Consider the following 23860-nt stretch of genomic DNA (forward strand, 5'->3'; position numbering starts at 1 on the left):
CTTTACGACTTCGGCTTCGCCACTTCGTTACTTGCTACTTTATATTCTCCACAACTTCATTCCTCCTACAGAATGCGACAAAAAGATAGCACACGTTGTAATTTAAAGGGGTATTCTACTGTGCTTTTAACATCGTTGGGGAATTTTTTGCAAAGAAGCTGTTATATACCTTTTGCAGTTCAACAAAATTAATAAGGTTCATTTGTACGTATTTCAACGAGATTTAACAATTTTTTGGAACAAAAACAGTTGAAATTAGTGGACTCCTTGACGAACGAATAAACAAGTTGGCAACAACAATTGTCGGCGAAAAGTTCATTTTGCAACAGGACAATGCGGCTGTTCATACGGCAAAATGTTTAAAGGATTATTTAGAAATTAATAATATACGATCTTTCGATTGGCCAGCCTGTGATTGGCCACTCTGACATTAATATAGGGTGTCCCAAAGTTATGTTACTTCCGGGAAATGAGGGGTTCCTCAGGTCATTTGGAGTAACTTTTTGCGTAGCGAAAATGCAATTCGTGGCTTCGTTTTCGAGTTATTAACGAAAAACACTCACCAATGAGGGGCGAGCTCGCTTGGCGCTAGGCGGCTGAGCCAACGAGCGGGAGAAGCCCAATTCCGCTCATTGGCTCAGTCGCCTCGCGTCGGCTAATCTTGCCTCTCATTGGTCGCTGTTTTTCGTTAATAACTCGTAAACGAAGCTGCAGATTGCATTTGCGCTAAGGAAAAAGTTACTTCAAATGACCTCAGGAATCTTTCGTTTATCCATTGCGAGTGACTTTCTACTGAACATCTACTCTATTCGAATAATTTCTATAATGAATCTTGTCTCTTCTGTTCCTTACATTATGAAATAGTGACTTTTATAGACATTTCTGCGGCAGTCGACGTGTTAATCGCATTTAAGGCTCGGTCGTTCTAGTTTAAAATATCGACAATTTATGGAAAGTCGAGTGAACACGGTCTGTTATTCTTTCGTGGATTTCCTTAATCGCAATTGCCTTCGAAAATTGTTCTTCTCCATTTTCAGACTAGACGCCATTTTTGTTAATTACGCTCGACATTGACCATAAATTGTCATACTGGCATTTGTCTCTGAAATATTTTCTTCCCTGTTTTCATATCGGATCATTTCTGCATTAATTACACAATTGTCATCAAAAATTGTTTTCCCCCATTTTCATAGTGGACTATGTTCGCGTGTCAGTGAATCTAAATTATTGTAACAGGGACTGGTCGTGCGTACTTTATGCGACAACTGTGAAAGGAGATAGTGAAATAATGAGTAGTGATAGTGTTAGACTGTCTGAAGATAACGGAAGCTGTTTTGTCTCTTTGTTAACAATTTATGAAAATGTTTTAAAATTCTGCAAAGATTAGATAGTTCCCACAGCTTTTCGAATACAGTGAATAGTATTAATTTCTTGTTGTAATTTTGCTTAATACTGCTACAGGTTTTAATTTGACGATATCTTTAAATTTCTTGGATCGAAAATGATCACAAAATGAAAAACATTGTGTTCTTCGTTTTATATTGTAACTAGAGAATTCAGAATATATGAAGATATGCTCTTAATATTAAAAAAAAATCTTTTGTTATAGAAAAAACAATATACTCGGTGTTCAAACGTGACGTTCATGACGGTGGCTACGATCTTTGAAACATTTTTAATACTCCGATAAAAGAAATGTATGAAAAAAAAGAAGTATAGCAATGCGTGAATATCATTGTGAAAATAAAAAGTTAGCTTATTGATTAATTAGATAATTAATTACGCAATTAATTTACCAATTAATTTAAGCAATTAATTTATCAATTCATTTGCCAATTGATTAGGCTATTAATTTATCAATTCATTTGCCAATTGATTAGGCTATTAATTTATCAATTAATTTGCCAATTAAAATGTCGATTAATTAGGCAATTAATTGAATAATTAATCAATGGATAATTAGGATATGTTTTTCAATTTGCCGACGGACACTAATGCATAACAATAATAAATTTTCACTCAATAACATCTTTTTGTCAAGCTGTTATATTGAACGCTCTGTAAAATAAACAGTTATAAATAATGAACTGTATTCGAATCAGTATTTATTAGCATGATATGATGCTCATACTTATAAAATAAGTAACTGTAGAGCCAATCGGTTTAATTAGCCGGGTACGTCTAGTATTGAGCATTTTTTGCAAGATTGACAATTTTCATAATGCAAAGTGATGTTGCTTGTAAATATTGAATATTAAACATAGTCGTTTCTATGCAATTAGAAAATTACTGCTGTAAAAATTCGTCATTTGTTTAATGATACATTTTTGCGCAAAGATAGAACTCAAGGAAACAGATAGTGCGTGATTGTGAACTTTTAGCATTTCAAATCTGACAGTGATTATGCAGTACGGACAGGCAGAGAGGGGAATTTTCATGATAGATTGTAGGAATGATGGAAACAATAACACTGCCAAGGAGAGACGATACTGTAGAAACTCGAGTCTTCGAAACAAAAATTTGAGGAAGATAAGTATCTAATCCTATCACAGAATAATTTTAAATACTCTATATCTTGAACGACAGTATCGCTTTATTATTTGTTAACAATTTGAATAATTTAATTTTAATTTTACCTCATCCTTGTATCCTACCTTCATTTTCAACGAAGCATTTCAGATAATTATTAATTTATGTTTTCGTTATATTGATTTTTTATCATGATACTTATTTTACGAAAAATTTTCAATTAGATTCAGAAGCTAGGGTTCATATAAATAATAAAAATATTCGCGATTATGTCTACAAACGCTTACACTGTTGTAATTTTAATTACACTTAAACAATTATACTGCTAATCTTTACGCATTTTTGATAAAAATGTCTAGGTCAAACATATATAAAACTGTAAAGACATTAAATGAATTTGAAAATTTTTTCTATTGAAATTTATAGATTTATATTTTTATTTTTATTATATTATTTTTTTATATTCATATTTATATTTTTATTATATTATTTTTTATATTTATATTTATAATTTTATTATATTATTTTTTTTATATTTATACTTATATTTTTATTATATTATTTTTTATATTTATATTTTTATATTATTATATATTATATATTATTATATTTTATATTATTGTATTTATTAATATTATAGATTTATATTTTTTATTCAAATGATTAAAAAGAAAAGATATTTTCATCAAACTTAAGGTTTTTACTATTACTTAGACAATTTTTAATTAACATAAAAATTCGATGTCTACTTATAATTATACTACGGATCTTTATGCATTTATAGTAAAATTTAAACAGAATTTGTGTTTCAACAAAAATGATAAAATCAATGGTATCTTCATTTTATATTTAGTACAAGAAACCTTGTCAATGTTCATTTACTCTCATGTTTATTATGTAATCTTCGATGTTTTCATAAAAATTCGCTGTTTATTCATAATTTTTAAATAACTGGTTGCATTATTTCCTTTGAATATACTTTCGTTTATTTACGTGATGTTCGTCTACATGTGAAAATAGATGTTCATACATATAAACATAATAAAGTATACTAATTATATTCAAATGTTTTTAGCAATGAGTTGCAGACAACGCTATCTGAATGCAATAAGTACATTGCGAAATGATAAAATTCATGATAAAACAGTTTTTGGTGCAATTTAAAACAGTAGAGTTATTAAAATAGTTTCAGAATATTAATATATAATTTGCAACTTATTAAGATCATTAAACAAAGAATGAAACTCTTTATTTTTTATTTAACTTTATTTTTTTGCAAAAAGATTCGTGATCTAGTAATAAGCATCATCGAAAATTATAAAAAAATTTTAGAAATGTAAAATTTAAAATATTTTGTAAATTAGAAAATTAAAAAATATAAAATTTTTAATTTTTAAAAATGAAAAATTATTTAAATTTAGTTTGTTTTTGCTGAATTTAACAAAATATTTACAACGCGATTTCCACGTAGTCCACGCTTGGAGGGTTAATTTCGCAACAGTTAAAAATGACACTATACGACAAGTAAACGTTTCTATTTGCTAACGCAAACGTAGAGGCACATGATTCAGAAATACAGTCAGCAGTGCTCGTAAAGTACGAAGTATGTGAGTTTGTAAAAGAAAGACCTATACAAGTCCATAAAATAAAAGTGGCAGCAATTGCAAAGTACAGAAATATGTGTTCGACTCGGTCAGTATGAAAAATCCCGGTTGATCCGGAGAGGTCCAGCACACGATCCCCATCTCAAAGGACCAAAGACTGTGATTTATATATATATATATAGTTACATTTTTATTACATTCAGGACTTATTTTGCGAATTCAAGGCCACATTAAGGCCACCATTTTGTATGCCATTGGCGTCGCACAGTGACCGGTTTCTATACAAAAAGCGAAAACAAGTCGGTTTTAAAAAATATCTCCATAATGTATAATTTATTCATTAGTAGTCAATTATACATGTGGCTTATTATTTACTGCAATCTTTTTAACCATTTGTTTATTTTGGACACGGCTACATGGCTTTAAAGTAGCCCATCTCCAAATCATCGTCAATTTATATCACCGTTTATAATTATTTTGTGTTTTGAAAATAAATAATTTTTTCAGGATTTTATGTACTTAGTATGTACATAAATTATGTCATAGGACACTTTTTTATCGTTCATATTTTCTGAGTCACGTTCAATTGAATTTGTTAAATTTTTATTTCATTTTTTAATTATGAGTTCGGTGGAGTTCAGTGTTCGCTTCGATCGTATTTTGATGAGTGATGCCTTACGTTAGTAACAAAATAAAAATGACAAGTATACATAAGTGATATCTATGGGCTACCGAGTTACGCGAGATGTTTTGAATAAGTCGAGTAAAATATCAATGTTTCAACTGTTCGCACTCTATCGAAACTAATGAGAATAATTATAAATTTTTTTTTTTATTATATGCAGACTTTGCTCACATCCGATCTGTTCATGTCGAGTATGAGGAAAAGAACGATCAAGAAATCGAAACTATTTCTCAAAGAAACAATCGAACTACTAGTTTCGGAACAATGTTCGCAACATGAAAATGGAGAGGATGTTCAATTGAATTGAATTGAAAACGAAAATTTGTATTTTTAAAAAACTTTTTTGCAAACAATTAAAACACTCCATTTTGTTTTCATTATTCGATCCCAACAAAGACCCGAATATATGTATTAATAATATAAAATGAGAAAATAAGGCTTAAATATATCAATTTAGTTGTATGTTTTTCTCCGCTTTTTGTATGGAAACTGACCACTGTGCGTCGTATTTATCGATTATAAACGCGACACTAAACCAGAGTTTGGCAAAATTGTTGTATTCGGATGACGAATAAGGGTTAAGGATTAACGAATAAAATTTTATTCGACATTATCGAGTAAATAATCCAGATAACAATTTATTCGAAGAAGAATTCGAACATGGCTAGCTATATGTATATATAGCTTGCAATATTGTATACATATTGAAATTTTAAGGAACAAAGACTGCATCATCAAAATAACAGTCTTGTACACCATTAGTAATTTTTAAAGAAACATAAATCTTTATTCCATTGTATATTTATTCGATAGTATCGGTAACGGTACTATAAAAAAGAAATTTGTTTATTATAAAAAAAAGCTAGTTGGTAAAATAGTTTGCACATAATTCGAATCATCGTATGAAATGCTATCAAAGTGCATGTTTTCAAAATTTCATTTGGAAAATTACTGGCGGTTCATTTTTTGAATGACTTCCCTTAATCTGAATATTTACCATAAAAATAATCATGTTTCAAATTGGATGGCTATAATATTGAGCAGAGCTTCACGTACCTTCAGGTGTCGATCCAAGATTGCTGTTGGGTACCGGCGGCGATCGTAACACGTGGGAGGGCCGTTATCACGTTAAGGAGCATCGGCGTGCTGGAAAAGCGACCTTCCAGGGTCAAGTTTACAACTTCCTGGAGCGACCCACCGGCTGGAAGTGCTTCCTCTATCACTTCTCTGTGTGAGTACCTTGAAAGTTGTATTTTTCTCCGCGCACCGAGACGTGTTCCTCATGCGTTTGATGTGCTGTACCTGTACTCTTACCCGTTTCAGAGATGTTTCATACTCGGATTGAGTATGAACAAGAGATGATTAACGCTCCCAGGGGTCACACAGACCCAAGTCTGGATTTCATTACTTAGTATTTAAATATACAGGATGAGTTACATATTAGTCCTCACGATTTTTCAGCCCCTTTCGATGGTCTGACGAAAAAATGTTTCCTGTCAAAGTTAATTAGTATTTAACCGATAAGAAAGTTTAATTGTTTAAATTTAAAAATAAATTGATTTTCGATAAAGAAGCAAGATCACCGTTATTGTTTTAAATGTATAATTTTAAAGTAAAAAGTAACTTCATAGTATAATTATAATTATACTATTCATTATAATATAATTTTAACTTCAACGACTATATGATGACCTTCGGATGACATTGAAGGAAAAATTGGCATGAATTGATTGTTATAATATTTGAAATAATTCGGCGATACGTAACATCAAAGGCTTGTATGTAAATATAAACAAATGAACATAAATAACACATTAAACAAAAGAAGAAATTTATATAAAACCAAATATTGTGGCAATTGATTCATGGCAATTTTTCTTTCAATATCATTTGAAGGTTATGTAGCAAGTCGTTGAATTCGTCTCGACGGCGCCTACAATACTATGATGTTAAAATTAGCTAGTTTGCTTTAAAAAATATAACTATGAACTTTTTTTATTGAGAAATAAATTTGTTTTTTAATTTAAACAATTGCAATTTCTTGTTGGTTAAATACTAATTAACTTTGATAGGAAACATTTTTTTACGGCATACGTAAACATAAACATTGTATGGGTCAGCATGGACCCTGAGTCCGCCAGGCGAGGGTTAATAATTGAGGTGTAAATCTAGGCTTTAGACAATTGAAATGATATTTTCGCTAAAATGATATACATATTTCTAGTTTCTAAGCCAGACATATAGGTGTACATTTTTTAGGTTAGGTTATATTATATAGGTTATATTATATGTTCTAAAACCCCATTAGATAAATGGTGCATAATTCAATTTCAGAAAACTAAAACATCTATGTACATGATTAATATTTAACGTTTTATGTATTTAATAATAACCTAACTTATAGTGGCGATTGCATAATTACATACGAAGGAAATATGTCTTTTGAAATGGTTCATCGATTTCTACGAAACCATTTAAAAATATTTGATAGACGTTTTCGGAGTCAGTAAAGTATTTTTCTCTTTTCCAATTGTTGTATTTAAATATCTAATCTATGAAAAAATTTCTATTGCATTGAATTCTTAACCTATTCAAACCTCCACGTCTGTATAAATTATATAATATTTCTTGTTTAAGATTATCTCATAAACCAAAAGAAATCGCCTATTATATCCGTAAGAAAAAGTTGTTCCAAACAAATGATCTTGCAAACATATTTCAAGGTCTTCTTAACAGCATATTCATCAAAAAAGTAATTTGTCAACATTTACAAACTTTGAACAACTTCGACCATTCAGTTAATTCTGTCTCGCCCCGCACAACAACGGAATAGTGTTCGCAGTGAACCTTCGCGAAACAACTCGGCCGGTTTTCTATTTGTAGGCTGTACTTCCGTAGTTTGTCGCGCAATTGTGCGCTCGCTTTAAAAGTGTATTACTGTCGGATCGATGGAGTCTACAATAAAAGTTACTTTACACGTTCCGTTCGTTTCTGAATGAGAAATCATTTCTTTGTCTGTCTGCGTCGCTCGAGTCGAGAAGTTTCCAGCTGGCAATCTTCTCTGATAAAACGAAGCGATCGAGCGTTCCGCCTCGAATCCGGTCCGATAAAACGTTAATCACTGGCGGGACGACGATTCGAGCCCGCCATTCAACGCAGAGATTCCTTTTATCGATTAGCATTCGAGTATTTATAACGCGGAACGTCGATTTGCACCGAAGTGGTCCTTAGACGTAGGGGTTGAAATTTTTTTTTGAGAATTTCTCTTGGAACTTCCACAACGAAATTGTGGAATTTGGTGAGAAAATGATGAGGAAGTTGTGCCGCATTTCCATTAAAGTTTAAACATTTTAATCCTCGGTGGACGGGCTTCGCAGAAGTCGAAGCTGGGCCATTTGTGACCCATGGCAAAATTACGCATAAATAAATCCCAAAGTGTAATTTGTTTCCTCGAGTGACCCACGTTCGTCTTGCGAGGGGGTTGATGATTTCATTTCGAAATTTCTGTTAGAAATATTGTTGAACGTTTTCGACTAAAAGACAATGTCTTGTATGAATAATGATTATTTGTTATTCTGAAAAATATACATAAAATCTTGAACCTTGATTTACCATTAAAATAATGTGTGATGCAGAATGTGTAGATGGACACTTGGAGGCCATACAAAGGTCATTAACGTGTTTTTCAATTAGAAACGTATATTTTTTCATTGCAGTGCATAACGTATCTTGATATTTTTTGCAAAAAAGTGTAAATCGAAGTGGTAGTATGTTGTGGTTAGCAACAATTTCTTAACAATTTTTGTATCTCCTCTTCCTATTAAAATCGTAATTCACCATTACATTGTCACATACGAAGATATTTAATTCATTTATATCGGATTACAGTAAATTATCTCCAATTGTCCCACAGCTAGTAATTTGGAAAGAGAAAGTATGATTATTCGACCCTCGCGGCTCGTTTTTACAGTCACCGATTGTCAACAATTGTAAAAACGAGCCACGAGGCGCGAATAATCGTATCTCCACTTCCCAAATTGTCGATTTTTGTTTGCAAGCATTGGGACAATTGGGGAGAATTTACTGTACATACGGTCTGTTATAAATGTTTTTACATAAATTGATAGATCATAATTTTTGCTGATTCACGTTCAGTAGACACTGCAGATGATACCAATCATGATACCAAGCCTAGATTTAGCTGCAGCAGTTTACAGTTACTTCTGTGGAACAATGTTTTGTTACAAATATTTTTCATCCCACTTCTGTTAAAATTGCCTTCGAAATAAACACATCAAGATACATACAGTTAAACAGTTAATCAATAACTATTAAATAACACAAATAAATATTTACACGAACAAATATTTATCAAAATAAATTATGCGATTTGAAATTATGAATTATCTGCATTGTAAAAATGACAATACCGAATTTATTTTAATTATGCGCGATATTTGTAGAAATAGATGTCTGAAGAAAGAAATTCGTTAAATCAATTACAATGAGTTCATTTCTGTGTGATTTTAGTAACATAAAAAAATCTAAAACCGGTCGATTAATTATAAATATACTTGCTGATCTTTGTAGAAAATAAAAATTATCTAAGTTGCTTGCAAGATACATAAGATAAATTCTTTTAATGTTTTCAGAGGTTTAGATTCGATTTATTAATTTTTGTCATAAATCAATGGAATCCGGAATCTAGTACAAAGTATATTTACTTTATTATATATTTTTATATATAATACTATGCAGGGTGGTCCGCCTAAATATCTTCTCTAATATTAATGTTACAAAGAATGTTTTGTATTGAATTTTGCCGTTATTAAGAAATAAATATGATGCAGAAAGATTTCATTTTTTCAAGGTCATTTCCTCGGAATTTTTGAGGTCATCAATATTAATTCGCATACAAGTGCGTATTTCTTTATTGCATCGTGTAGTTGACATCAAAATACATTCAGACATGTATAATGTCTTGACCTTGAAATGATCTTTGACTACGAACATGAAAATGAAACGTTAAATTATTGTCTCTCTGTATCCCAAGATTTACACGAACAATCCCAATGCAATAGCATTTAATACCACGTGATGCAATAAAGGATATGCACTTGTATGCAAATCAACATCGACGATCTTGAAAATTCCGACACAAATGTTCTTGGAAAGAAACTACTCTTTATACTAGTCAAATTGTATACAAAACATTTTTTGTGACATTTTTGGGGGAGATATTTAGGTGAACCATCCTGTATAATAAGTTACAAAGTATATATTTTGATAAATTCTGGACCAAAAGGTAGAACAATTGATATGGTTTTATATTATTGGTTTATATTGTGGTTTTATATTATTTATATGGTTTTTATTTTATTATAGCACTGAGATATCCGAAATATTGAAAGTATTTCGAGTATGAATATCCAAAATCGATGGAATTCAGAGGAAACGAACGATTCGAGTGAATAGAAATAATTTTCTCACGAATTTTGACATTATTAACCGTGAATTCTTATCCATTAATATCTACAGAGATACTATAATTGCAATGGCCAAAACAATAAAAAATGGAAAAGTATAATTGTTAAACTTTTGCTTGATACGATTTCGGTTACTAATTAATGATTACAAATTACTAGGATTTGTTCGGTTACTAATTAACCATTATAAACGACGAAAACGGTTTTTTATTGATTACGAACAACCATTATCGACGATCAGAATTTTACTTCATCGTTTTCGTCAATTACAATTGTTATTTGTTGTATCTCGTCATCGATATTTGTTGTTTATAACAAGAAAAAATTTTCGTCATTTATAATGTGGTAATTGGTAACCAAACAAATTAGAGTCATTTATAATCACTAATTAATAACCTCAACACGTAAAAGTTCATGTTTTCAAATTGTTGCATTCTTTTATATTTTTCCATAAAATTTAACGACGGGTACTCTTCATGCGAATAAAAATCAACTTCCTATCTATGTTTACATTTTCTCCATAAAATTTCTAGCAATAGAATGAATCTTAATGTGGTTGAATTAATGTTAAAAATCTCCAAGTGGTTTAAAGATGTCAGATGGTGTATTATCCACTATCATAAGCAGCTTCGTTTGCATGCTGTCTTGCAAGCGATATATTAAACGCGGGTTAACGAGGTGTTAGCTCTGTTGCGTCTAGCCTCTGCTGTCTTTGGAGACCAGCGTATCAATCTTTATTGTCAGATAATAAATATCGCGGAGACGGTGTTTCGGAAAGATTGATCACAGGAATGAATTGGCCGGAATGCGACCACCATATTCCGTTCAGATTATTCGCGTGAACGAGCATCTAATAATCCTTTCAGCATTTGAAGTTGCTTAACTAACACCCCTCTCTCATTTCCACAGCTCAGTCTGTCCTTTGATATCAAGAGGACACAATAGGAAAAAATTGACAAGGTCGGACGATAAATAATTAACACTGTAAATTCTTTTCTTGAAGCCTAAGCTGAGATGAGACAAGTTTTAATGGCGATTCTCAGACTGGGTTTGCATATGTATTTGTGGCATGTGCAAAATTTTCAGTTGGAAGAAACTACAGGGTGTTTCAAAAGTTATTCAAAATCGGGAAATAAGGGGTTCTTTGTATTTTGGAAAATTATATATTTGATCATATTATACGAATATATTGATGCATATGATGTACATCATTATTTAGGATAGTGCTGCGTAGAAATGCTGAATCGATTTCTGGACTGCTGTTTACCAAAGTTCATTGTTGTTGCGACAGAGTTTCAGCCGCCACGTATAGATGGCGCTTAGTATACCGAAATGCTCCACTTTGGCTGATCCATATTCGGGCTATATCACTTACCATGTGTGCATACAGAAATCTGTAATTCAATTCTCCGATGACTGTCGCTTTATTGGAGCGACATTTATGAGGCGTATTCAAATTTATCTCGAGACAAATATCTTTTTTTACTCTGGAAAACTTTTCGGACGTTCCACAAGATTTCTACAACAATGTTTCCAGAAATCTTTCTCACAAAAGACATTCGAAGAATTTGAGAATATTTTTATATTCTATGCAATTTATTAAAATGATTCGAAAACTAATAATACGTTTAATCGAATCTGATAATTTTTGCAAAAATAAAAATGTCATAGTCTCTGGTCTATTAAAAATATGAACAAATTCTATGAATGTCTATATTTAGTTCTAAAAGCGATTTTGAAAACTTGATAAACATTTTATTGCAATTTCATACAGTTATTGGAAACAAAAAGTTCCTGGTACAATTACTTTTATATGATAAGTACGACAAATATCGTTTACCGGTATGTTTAAATTATACGCATAATTATTTTTGATTTGGGAATTTATAAATTATATCTATGTGTTTGTAGATTAAAAATGTGTATGCAAGCTATTCTTAATAATTATTCTTTTTATGTTGATAATAAAACCAAGTGTTAATGTTGATCAATAATATACAGGGTGTTACCGCAACAAGACATTCAAATGTCTTCGTTAATTTTGTTTATACGAAAGAATGTGTCATAACAAATTTGTTTGGTTCAAAGACAGGATTATTATGATTGAATGGTTTTTATTTCAAGATGATTTTTCAGAATTTTGAAGGTCATCGTCATTTCTTGCGTATTAACACCTATTGTATATAATACAGAATTATAGTGAATATCAAGATGAGTTTAATGACATACGACATTATGACCTTTAAATGATCTTGAGTGAAATAATCACGCTAGTTTAAAGGCGATCAAACAAATTGGAAAATGTTTGTTTTCTATAAGTAATAAATTTATTTATTCTACCGTTCAAAATGTTCAAAATGTCCACTAAAGTGGGTCGGAAAGATTTCTTCCAATCCAATTTCTTCTTCAATTATGTGGTGTGAACACGATGGATGTGCAGTCCATTGTAAAAGAAATCAAAATTATTGCATTTTTTTAGGGTCATTTTAGGTAAATATGATCGCATAAGGGTCATTAAATTCGTCTTGATATGCAGTGAAATGCTGTGTCATAAAAAATAGGCGTTAATGCGCATGAAAAAAATGAAAAAGAACTCGAAAAAAATGATTGAAAGAGATAACCCATCGATCATAATATTCCTACCTTCGAACCAAACATATTTGTTACGACTCATTTTTTCGTATAAACAAAATTGACGAAGATATTTGAATATACAGGATAAAAGAAACACCCTATATAAAACAAGTATCAATTAAATATTACGATTATTTGATCGCCGATCGTAATTGACTCTATATGTATTTTATAGTTTTTTTGGCAAAACTCGCAAAGAAGCACGAAAACAACGCGTTTCACGAACGAATACCCTCTTAAATAACAAAAGAATAATACCGAATACGATGACGAGTTATTTCAATTAACAGTTTTAATCGACTCCACTCTCTATATTGAATTATACGCCATTATTACGAATATAACAATAAAAACCGCAAGCCCGGGTTTCGATTACGACGATCGTTTTCCGGAACGTGCGTTAAATGTTGCGGTGACTTGCTGCTCTTCCCAAAAAGGAACTACCATTGCCCTCTTTTTTATGAACGTTATTACGTCTGTGGAGAGATTAATGGCCGTCAAAATCCTGAGGAAGTAAAAGTGATCGTATTTGTACACTCCGCCCCAAAGCCATTGACAAACGTAGCATATCGACAACATCGATATCGCGAAAAATTATTTGGCTACACCTAATATCAAAAATATAAAATAATGTAATAATTCTGCAAAATCTAAATATTTATATCGTTATTTGTATGATCGCAGTTACGATTTTTCACTTTTCAAACGCGTTGATCTTGCGCAATTTTTATTTACGTACATATTTTTATATTACGTACAATTTTTATTACAGTGTGTGCTTGACCGAAGAAAATTTAATTATCAACATTGAAAGCTGCTTAATCCATTGAAAATGTAAAGAGTTGCCGATAACGTTGTGAAATTAATAGTATCGATATTTATAATTAAAGAATTCAAAATCTGAAACATTTTTCAGTACCATCAGCTGTTTACAAGATATACGACTAGATCGATTTAAATGGTTCATCCTGTATAGGAATCGGAGACGGATCAAGTAATAGCGAGAAAGTTATCCATCTGCTTGCGAGCGTCTGAGGTAGCCGCCACATCGCTGCGTTGCAAGCGTCATCTATCGGAAGTTAATAGCAATTCCTAGTCAACTTTTGGCAGCGTCGATTATTGTTGAACGCTTGTACGAATTTTGTATTTCACGTCAAAAGAATATTGTAGATCTAATGGCAAAGCACCATCAATGAAAGAGTCATTTGTATGAAACACAAATGGAATAAAAATGTATTTTCCCTTTTAATAATTTTAATAAGCCGGAATTTGCGATTCAAAAAGATTTGGGTCCCTTAGCTACAACTCAAATTGCAAAAAATTTCTTGTTTTTTATTTAAACATATGAAATTTAATATCAGTAAAACTAATTCAATCTTAAAAACAATATTACCCGAACACTTTTGATTCTCTGTTAGTTCGAATATATTAATCCTATTAGAACCCAGGACTAATAAATAGGTACTAATAGGACCTGGTAGGACCCAATAGATTTTAGTAGGTTCTAGCAAGTCCTAATAGGTGCCAGTGGCATAGTGGCGTAGTGGCCAGTGCCAGTGATCCAGGGAGGCCCAGTGTATTCTAGTAGGTCCTAGTGGACCCCAACAGGTTATAGTTGGTCCTAGTAGGTCTGAACTTATCTGGAGTTTTCAGTACGTCCTGGTAGGTCCAAGTAAATCTCAGTGTATTCCAAGTATACCCTAGCAGTTTCTCGCAGGTCCTGGTAAATCTTAGTAGGTCTTAGTAGATCTTAATGGATCCCAGAAGGTCCTAGCGGGGGTACAGATTGATCCCGGTAGGTCCTCAATAGGTCTCAATAGGTTTCAATAGGTCTCAGCACGTTCCAGTAGGTCCCAATGGGTCCCAATAGGTCCCGGTAGTAAGGTAAGTAAGGTCCCAGTAAAAAAGGTAGATATTTTCTTAAACAAATCATATCAGAAATAATAACTATATTTATCTCGATCCCTGGTTTTGGAAGCAGAATGAATCGTACCCGTGTCTCATCGTTTTGATAGAGAGTGTATCCTTATGCACGCTCCTGGAATCTGTTCGTCACGCTCAGAAAATATGGATACCCTTTCATTTTGGTAAACTACAGTCATAAATTAAGAAACATTTGTACATTAGCTCCTCAGGGGGACGGATTATGCTTGGAGGGAAATATATGAGGGCCAGTGTCCCACAGGTGATCTTCAGTTTCCGAATGATGCCACTAAACAACATCTGTGGGGTGCGCCGAACGGAAGTAAATCTGATATTACGAGGCTGAACCGGCATAACGCGATACCCGATACTGATAACGTTCACATATTTTTCACCTGACAGACCGCTTCTCTCTTTCTCCGCGAACTGACTTCTCATGCTGGCTACCCAACCAGCAACTTTAATGCTCCGTTGAAAAGAAATAAGTTCAGTATACTCGATCAATTTGTTCGGGATCAGTTTTACGGTGCGGCGTACAGTCAGCCACGAAACTCTCATCATTAGTACAGTTTTCGAAATTTGTGAAAATTGTAAAATTGTAAAAATGCAACTGTAAAAATTTCGAAAGCGAATATCATAGAATTTCGGGGCCAAATTTTTAATTAACAATCGATAAATTCTGAAAAAAGTTATGTTTTGCAGGGAAACAATCCTTGGAATTTTGTAACGTTTTCTCAATATATATTTATGATCCTCCCGTTTAAAATTCGAATATCGTGCACATGACTTCTGCGATCGTTTTTCAATAAAAAAAAGAATACGGATGTCCTCTTGAAAATATGCATCGCTGGTGCGTATGTAATATTTGTCCCATATAAGGGCGGAATGGTATACGGAATTTTGGTCTGTTAGGTAGCATGTTCGAAAAGTATTTCCTTTGAAATAGTTTCCTTCCACGGGAATCCTGTGTAGTACACGCAGTGGGTCCTTGTAGTACATAATAGATCGCCTCTCAGCTCAGCTCTAATCAAATTTTAGGAACAAATTGCTTATTGTATTGCATACAATAATTTAATAACGAGCAAAAATTGTTTTGAAATAGAGAGTTTGTTTCCTTTGCAGAAATATATATCAATTTTTGATATTATTTTTAATAAAGATAAATTTTAATATTTGCATTCTTTTAGATTTCAATATATATATATATATATATATATATAAATTGTCTGTATATAATTTATATTGAAATCTTTATATAACACTGCTGCAAATGTTTACAAAATAATCTCTGAAAATAGAGATTAATAATGAATCTCATTAGATATATAACAAGTATATAATAATAATATTATAACAGTATTCATTATAGTAATAATGATAATACAATAATATATATTATTGTAATAATCATATTATAATAATACTATTATTATAATGTAATTATTATGATATAATTAGTGCTCCATAAGATAAATTCAATTATATTAAACCTAACCAATAATTATTTTATAAAAACAAATGAGTTTTCTTCTAAAAATTGCTAGAATTTTATTGCTACACTAAATACAAAACTAGGGTACACACACTTACACGCATGTCCGCATTTTCAACAACAAAAAAATAGACCATTCTGATTTATGCAACAATTCTTATTCCGATCGAATTATTGTCGACAATTCAACATTAAACAGAATTTATTTCATATACGAAAATTAACGAAAATATATTTAATATCGATCAAATAAAACATAAATAAAATTTGTTAAAATGCGAAATTGTTAAATAAATATTTTTAACATCGACCTGATAAAGCGTAACAACAAAATGCAAAATTTGTTAAAGTTTCATGTTGCTAAATAAGTCTTAATTAAGGTTTTCAGAGCTTAGTAGAAAACAAAAGAAAAAGGTATAATAAGAACAATGAATTGTTAAGGGATGAGTGAACACGGAAGACATTGGAAGCCAGTATCCCGTAAATTCATTGGCGATTGATATAACAGAGAGACAATGTAAAGTTAAACAGTTTAGCGACAAAAGTTTAAGTTCGTACTTTCCGGTGAATTGAGTTTTCTGCCTTTTAAGAAGTGCTCGTGGTCGTAATTAAAAATACTGCTGTGACGCGACGTCCTCCGCCTATAACGCTAAACACTGGCTGTCACTTATAGCAATTTGTAATTCGATTTAAAGTTACCGCGCTGGCCATCGTGACAAGTTCAGTAACATCAGACATTTTATTGTAAGCTGAGCGTTCTGTAAGTTATGAATTTATCTTTACTTTTGCAACAAACGTTTATTAAATAATATAAAATTCTAAAAAAATTTTATATGCATATTACAGACTTGAGAAAAATTCATTTTTAGTGAAAAAAAAATTTTATAGACATAGTTTATAACGTTATTTTTACTAGCAACAAACGTTTATTAAATAATATAAGATTTTGAAAATTTATGTAAATTATTATTAGGGATGATCATTTATTAAATAAAAAAATCTAGATATTAATGAGACTCTAATTTCGATACACTCAATCATTTTGATTATTGAACAATTTTGAGAAATATTATAGTCTAATATACAGGGTGGCCTACACGAAGCTAGCTACTTAAATATCTTCTTCAGTTATGACGATTTACGAATGAACGAATAATAGATGTCGTAAACTATGTTGTAAAACGAATATACTCGTTTTCGAATAAAATTTTTGAATTCATACCACTTTTTCTACGTGTACGCTTACTGAATTCATTTTGTTAAGGCTGTTTTATTATTATGTTATTTTATTGTTTTATATTTTATTATATTATACATACATTTTGTATATTTGATTCCTTCTCATCGCCAGAATTTACTATAAGATCTTTTTACTATGTCGCTTCTTCCCTCGACGTAACTAAAAAATTTGTTTACTCCGATTTTGAAGTTGCAATTATTATTCAAATTGTGTACATTTGTCGTTGAAACTTGAAAAATTAGAGATGGTAAAAGTTCTATCTTCGCGAAAAGATTTTTTTGAAATTTGAATAAATGTCAGTTGTCAAGTAATTAAAGGGTAATGATGTACTGTTAAGGAACTGTAAGAACATTTCTAAATTGTATAACCGTAAATTCCATGTATTTTTCTAGTTGCGATTCAATGGAAAATTTAACGTGCAATTCCATATTGATCACAATGAATAATCTGCCTATGATTTCATTATATACATATAGATTAGGTATACATATTTCATACTTCACGTACCAAGATTTGTAGATATGGTTGCTGATAATCGACAAGTGCTAGTGAGTTCCATAAATAAATAATTGAACAAGGAAATGTGAATATTTATCAGTCCACATCTAACAATGGAAAATGTTGCTTCGCAGTTATGAATGTCGAGATTTTACGGCAAACATGCACCCGCAATTAATATACAATTGCAACGATCGGTTAACGTGATACAAAATTTATAATTTCATTTTATAAAACGAACTTGGTCTTCAAATGACCTTGTAAGTTTTACTGAAAATATTGTTTGATATAATTAGCAGTTTGAAAGCAATTTCAACTTTCAATTTTAGATGGTAAACTGCATACAAGATATCTCAGTTAAAAGAAAGTCCGTTTTGAAAGAGGTGCGAAGAAGTATTTTTGAATATCACGCAATTTTGTCTGAAAATGTTTTTCATATACAATCACGTAACTATTAACTTACTAATATGTCAACTGTATTAAATTTGATTATGGCGTTCAAGGTTCATGGAGATGGGAATAATAATGACTGCGGTAAATTTTGAATTTTGCATGTTGATTACGTTAAATTTAATGGATCACTTCGTTCTTTCAATAGTGGTCAATTATTTAAAAAACCTTGACAAGAATATAATTTTTTAATCATTTTCTAATAACATGCAAATATTTGCCATATACATATAAGTTTTGTATAGAAATTTTCTACAGAAAAGTACAGAAGTATGAAGAACAATATAAATGAGGATCTTATTGTAATTCGAAAGTGAGCAACCGGTAAACGACTAGTGAATAAAATAATAAATAGTGTAATAATGACAAACCTAAAAAGATGAAAGATAAACATCGAACTGCTACAAAAGGACATAACTAAAAATTCACAATTTCAGGAAATCCAAGTTTGCAACTTGTTACAAGTTGCATTAAAATACAAAAATCGATATGGTAATTGGTAAGACATGGAATTTGTATGAAAATGTTTTATCTTTAAAACAATCCCTACTCTAATTTGCGATTCCACCGATGCAGAATCCATTCTTCAATCGGAAGTAATTTCAAAGAAAATATTCAACAAAAAGCATGTATATTATTTCATCAACAAATTTACAAATCTAAATAAAATATGATTAATGATAGCGATTAGACTGCGAATTTTTATGCGAAATTAAAATTGTCTACATCAATTGTAAGAAATAGAAACTAAATATGCAGTTCGTTCTATTTTAAGTAATTGTATTAGATTAAAAGTAATAAAGTAACATTTTTTAATTCCCCTTTAATCTCTCTACTAACTTAAATTGCAACTACCCATTCTTACCATAAATGTACGAAATCCGTAGTGATCACGCAAAATGTGATAGTTCCTTCTAGTACACATAGAACAAAATCACGTCATCGTTGAAATTGTCCAATTGGATCGCACGTGTGACGCAATTAGCAACACAATTGCTCTCACGTGATCAACGTTGCAAACATACTCGCAGTGAAAACTACATATTGCGACGTGTTTAACAGTTCCAAGATAGAATTGGTAGATTTAGAAGCTAATTAGGTTATGCTTTTTACTTTAAGAAATTTTTGATTCGTTCAGGACCGCGTGATTTAGATCGTGAAACTTTAAATAGAAATATTCCGCTGAAATTCTGAAAACAGGTACTTTTACATATAATGAAAACAATGTTTAATGACCTATCCTAGAACTAATCCAGACTAACCAAATTACAAAGGAATGAAAAAAGAGAATCGTGTTTTAGGAACGAAACAAGAATAACGAGTCAAGTTCGAGTTTTATCTGGTATAATGGCCAATTAGTTTCACCAATTATAAGACGTGCCTTCAAGAATTAATTCAAACAGCAGGGTTTTATCGGTAATGCAGAGAATGACATTACAATGGTAAATAATTTTTCACCAAATTCTCCATTTATATTGAAAGTCGTGTAACATTCTTCTCGCAAATATTGTTTTTATCTAAGAAATATCTGTTTTCAGAATTTCAGCGAAATCGAAGCATAAAACTTTTCATAATTACAGGGAGCGATACAAAAATGTTAAAAACATTTTTCACAGAATTTTCTATTTTAATTGAAACTCACCATAAATTCGTCTCGCAAATATTGTTTTTATCTAAGAAATATCTGTTTTCAGAATTTCATGGAAATTGAAGCATAGAACTTTTTAAAATTACAGAGAGTGACACTGAAATGGTAAAAACATTTTCCGCAGAATATTGGGCCTTAAACTCCGAGTCGCGGAAAATCCTTCCGGTAAACATTGATTTCGGATGAAATGAAGCTGTTTGCAAAATTTCAGTTAACCGGTTTTCGGATGTACAGCTATCACTAGTATTCGATTTCGTAAAAGTTACGTTGTCTAAATCATACTGAACAGCAGTGAGAGCTCTGACTATTCCGAAACCGATAACAGAAAAAACTGCAAATTTGTGTTATGTCAAAGGTACAGGAAACGTGCGATTTGTCGAGGCAGATCGCAGAAATAATAGACCGCGAGTTGCTTCTAACGATTGATTTTAATGAGTGATAAGAAATGATCGGTCAGCCTAAGGACATCTCGGAACAGTTATAATGAATATAGTTTGCGCTCCATCTGCAATAACCCGTGGCCGTTATCTTGATAAAAATCATGCGATTTGAAACTTTACAACGTCTATTTTTGGCCTGTTCTCTATATGTATAGAGTATGGAGACCGTGGTATTGCGATGACCCTGTTTTAAATGAGTTCCGGTTCGAACGTAAAACGACGCTCCATGGCGGAGCGATATATTTTTCTGCGGCAGGTTCGCTTCTTGGTAGCGTGAAACCGTAGTTATCATCGACTGTAACATTCCTCACGCGAACAAATCCTTCACGGACCTTCTATAGGGTGTCTCAAAACTAACGGATCAACGCGCACGCACACGCGCACGCACACGCACACGCACACGCACACGCACACACACACGCACACGCAGACACCCACACACACGCGCAGACACCCACACACGCGCGCAGACACCCACACACGCGCACGCACGCACACACACACACACACACACACACACACACACACACAGAGAGAGGGTGTTGGTCTCGCGTTTCCAACCGAGCAAAATAATTTTTCTCGTCAGATTTCCTACTACGCGAATATACGGGGTGGGTCATATTTTTTATATTGGAATACATATAAATCATCATATACAATCAAATCATCATATAAATCACATATCTTCGTTATTTACTGGTCGTATGAAAACATTCCATCGTTAAACAATTCATCGTGAAAAGTCATCGGTTTTGTTTTTTAATTGAAACATTTTTTCATTTGTGTTCTTATGGACGGTGAAATTAAAAATTCATTCACTTGAAAATTTATTCTTTATATTGAATAATATATTAAATATATTACATAATAAAGTAAATGTATTAAAAATACATATTTATTAAGAAATAAGTAGATAATGTAAAAATATATTAACTACCTTTAATATATTTATTTTATATTTAGTGTATAATATTTTTTACTATTTTTTTAAATAAGAATTATTTAAAAAATGTACCGAATCTCTAAAATGAACGGCAATTTAACAATTATTGCAATCTGGATTCGAGAAACTTGAGAATCATTTATAATTTTTTTAAACGATATTCAATAAGAATTTCGAAATTGCGTTATTTCTAACACACTTGTAACAATATTGTATTTGTTGAATAAATTATTTGTTTTAACATTAATCTCACCATTTCGAAAATGTTAGAAATTGACGAGACGGTTAATTTGTGAATATCATTGATTAAATTGTTCAATCCAACTACATACTGTAAATAAAATAATGACGGCCTATTGTCATTTTTCTGTTCCGTATGTTTGGTGTTCTAACATTAGCAAATAAACAAAGAAATTGTTGAAGTGAATCTTCTCAGGACACGCTAGTGCAAATTCATCAGTTAGCAAATTGGAGCGAAGCGTAAAGTGAAACACGGTACACTATAACGAGCTTGCTTGGTTTCTCTGCTTTGATTCATGCGATGCTTAACAGTGGATTGGCGTTTGAAGTGACTAGCATCTAAAGCGGTGCGAGTGCGTTACACAATATCCTTTCTTTCCCGAATACTCTGTTTAGAGACATGTAAATAAATAAATAAATAAATAGAACTAACTAAATGAGGCATTTTCGAAAATATAAATATTTTCGCGGGAAATTTTTTATTAAGTTTCATTTGTTTAAAAACGTATTATATTGACTTTTTCTTATAATGATCGTATTAAAATGATCTATATTATAACGATTATAATAAAATTACGGTCATCATAATTTTTTTCTTCTTCTTTAGATTTTTATTTGGTTAATATTTACAATATGTACAGGATGCGCAAACAAAATTCCAAAAACTACATAACACAATATATTTACAGGTATGATTTCATGTGAATCATTTCATGTAAATCTGTATGAGGTATAATAATTGGAAGTAAACGAAGATTAGAGTGTTCAATGATGGTGTTATAAAAACTACATAACATAATATATTTACAGGTATGATTTCATGTGAATCATTTCATGTAAATCTGTATGAGGTATAATAATTGGAAGTAAACGAAGATTAGAGTGTTCAATGATGGTGTTATAAAAACTGTAATTGTATCTTATTATAATTATATACATTTAGGTCATACGAAATCGAATTCTACTGTTGAATCATCAAATTTTAGTATACCAAATTGTTAAAATCAAAAAGGCTACAAATACAAATTATGCGTAGTCTACCTGTATCTATGAATTTAATAATATACAGGGTGTCCCATAATTGTGTTAACACCTGGATGCAATTCGCAACGAGCGCACGGCCGCTCATTGGTTCGGCCGTCTCGCGCCAGCTGATCTTGTCTCTCATTGGCCACTGTTTTTCGTTAATAACTCGTAAACAAAGCCGAGGATTACATTCTCGCTAAGGAAAAAGTTACTTCAAATGACCTGAGGAACCCCTCATTTTCCGGAAGTAACATAACTTTGGGACACCTTGTATAAGGCGTACCGAAAATCGTTATACAACCCGATAGGGAATGATTCTATTAGGTCAAGTAATAAATAACTTTCAATCTATTGTTTTTAATAATAAAATTAAAAGCACATAAAATAAATAAAAAAAATGATAAAAAAACGAAAGTTAATTATGACTCGATCTAATACAAGTAAAAATAAGTCGAAGAATAGAGTAACATTTTTTTCACTTAAGAGTCCGTTTTCGAAAAATATTAGGTTGAGAAAGATAATAGGCGCGAATCAAGTGGCACGTCTGGCCATAACATACCTATTCTACTTCCGCTCATACTTCAAGCCACGCGAACTGGACGCATCTTCCCATTCGGTTTTCTTGGAAACAAAGCCTTAAATGAAAAGAATGTTATTCTTTTTTCAACTTTCTTTCAAATGTTGTAAGTGTTTAGTTATAATTCTGTATTTGTACATTTATTTAAATAAACATAGGAGACATACACTAAATAAGCATACTAATAAAAGTAATTATTGGAACATACAATATTAGAGAATCATGTATTGCAACTATGTTTCTGTGAATATTATGAAAATGAAAAAAAACATTTTCAATAGAGAAATACATTTTATAAATGTAATATAATAAACAATTCTTCATCCACTCTGTGTAGATCTGTATTATTATCTAATATTCAATCACGCATTAATTAATTTGAGGAAATTCAACAGCATTGAATCAATATTTATATTTAAAAAAATAATAGTATATTCTCCAAGGT

General features: G+C 31.4%; 1 protein-coding gene across 2 annotated transcripts in view; it reads left to right on the forward strand.

The window, feature by feature from the left end:
- Positions 1–7348, forward strand: part of LOC117218267 (uncharacterized) — a 165223-nt gene extending 157875 nt beyond the window's left edge. The window contains exons 4-5 of one of the 2 annotated variants that reach the window (XM_076522227.1): positions 5863–6049; positions 6142–7348. In XM_076522227.1, the coding sequence (XP_076378342.1) occupies positions 5863–6049; positions 6142–6163 (209 nt within the window). In that variant the 3' untranslated portion in view covers positions 6164–7348. Of the gene's footprint in view, positions 1–5862; positions 6054–6141 lie in introns of those variants that run through there. The other variant, XM_076522228.1, reaches the window with a different exon arrangement.
- Positions 7349–23860: the final 16512 nt, after the last annotated feature.

Source organism: Megalopta genalis, chromosome 5 (genome assembly GCF_051020955.1).
Source record: "Megalopta genalis isolate 19385.01 chromosome 5, iyMegGena1_principal, whole genome shotgun sequence".
In the NCBI taxonomy this organism is placed as follows: domain Eukaryota; kingdom Metazoa; phylum Arthropoda; class Insecta; order Hymenoptera; family Halictidae; genus Megalopta; species Megalopta genalis.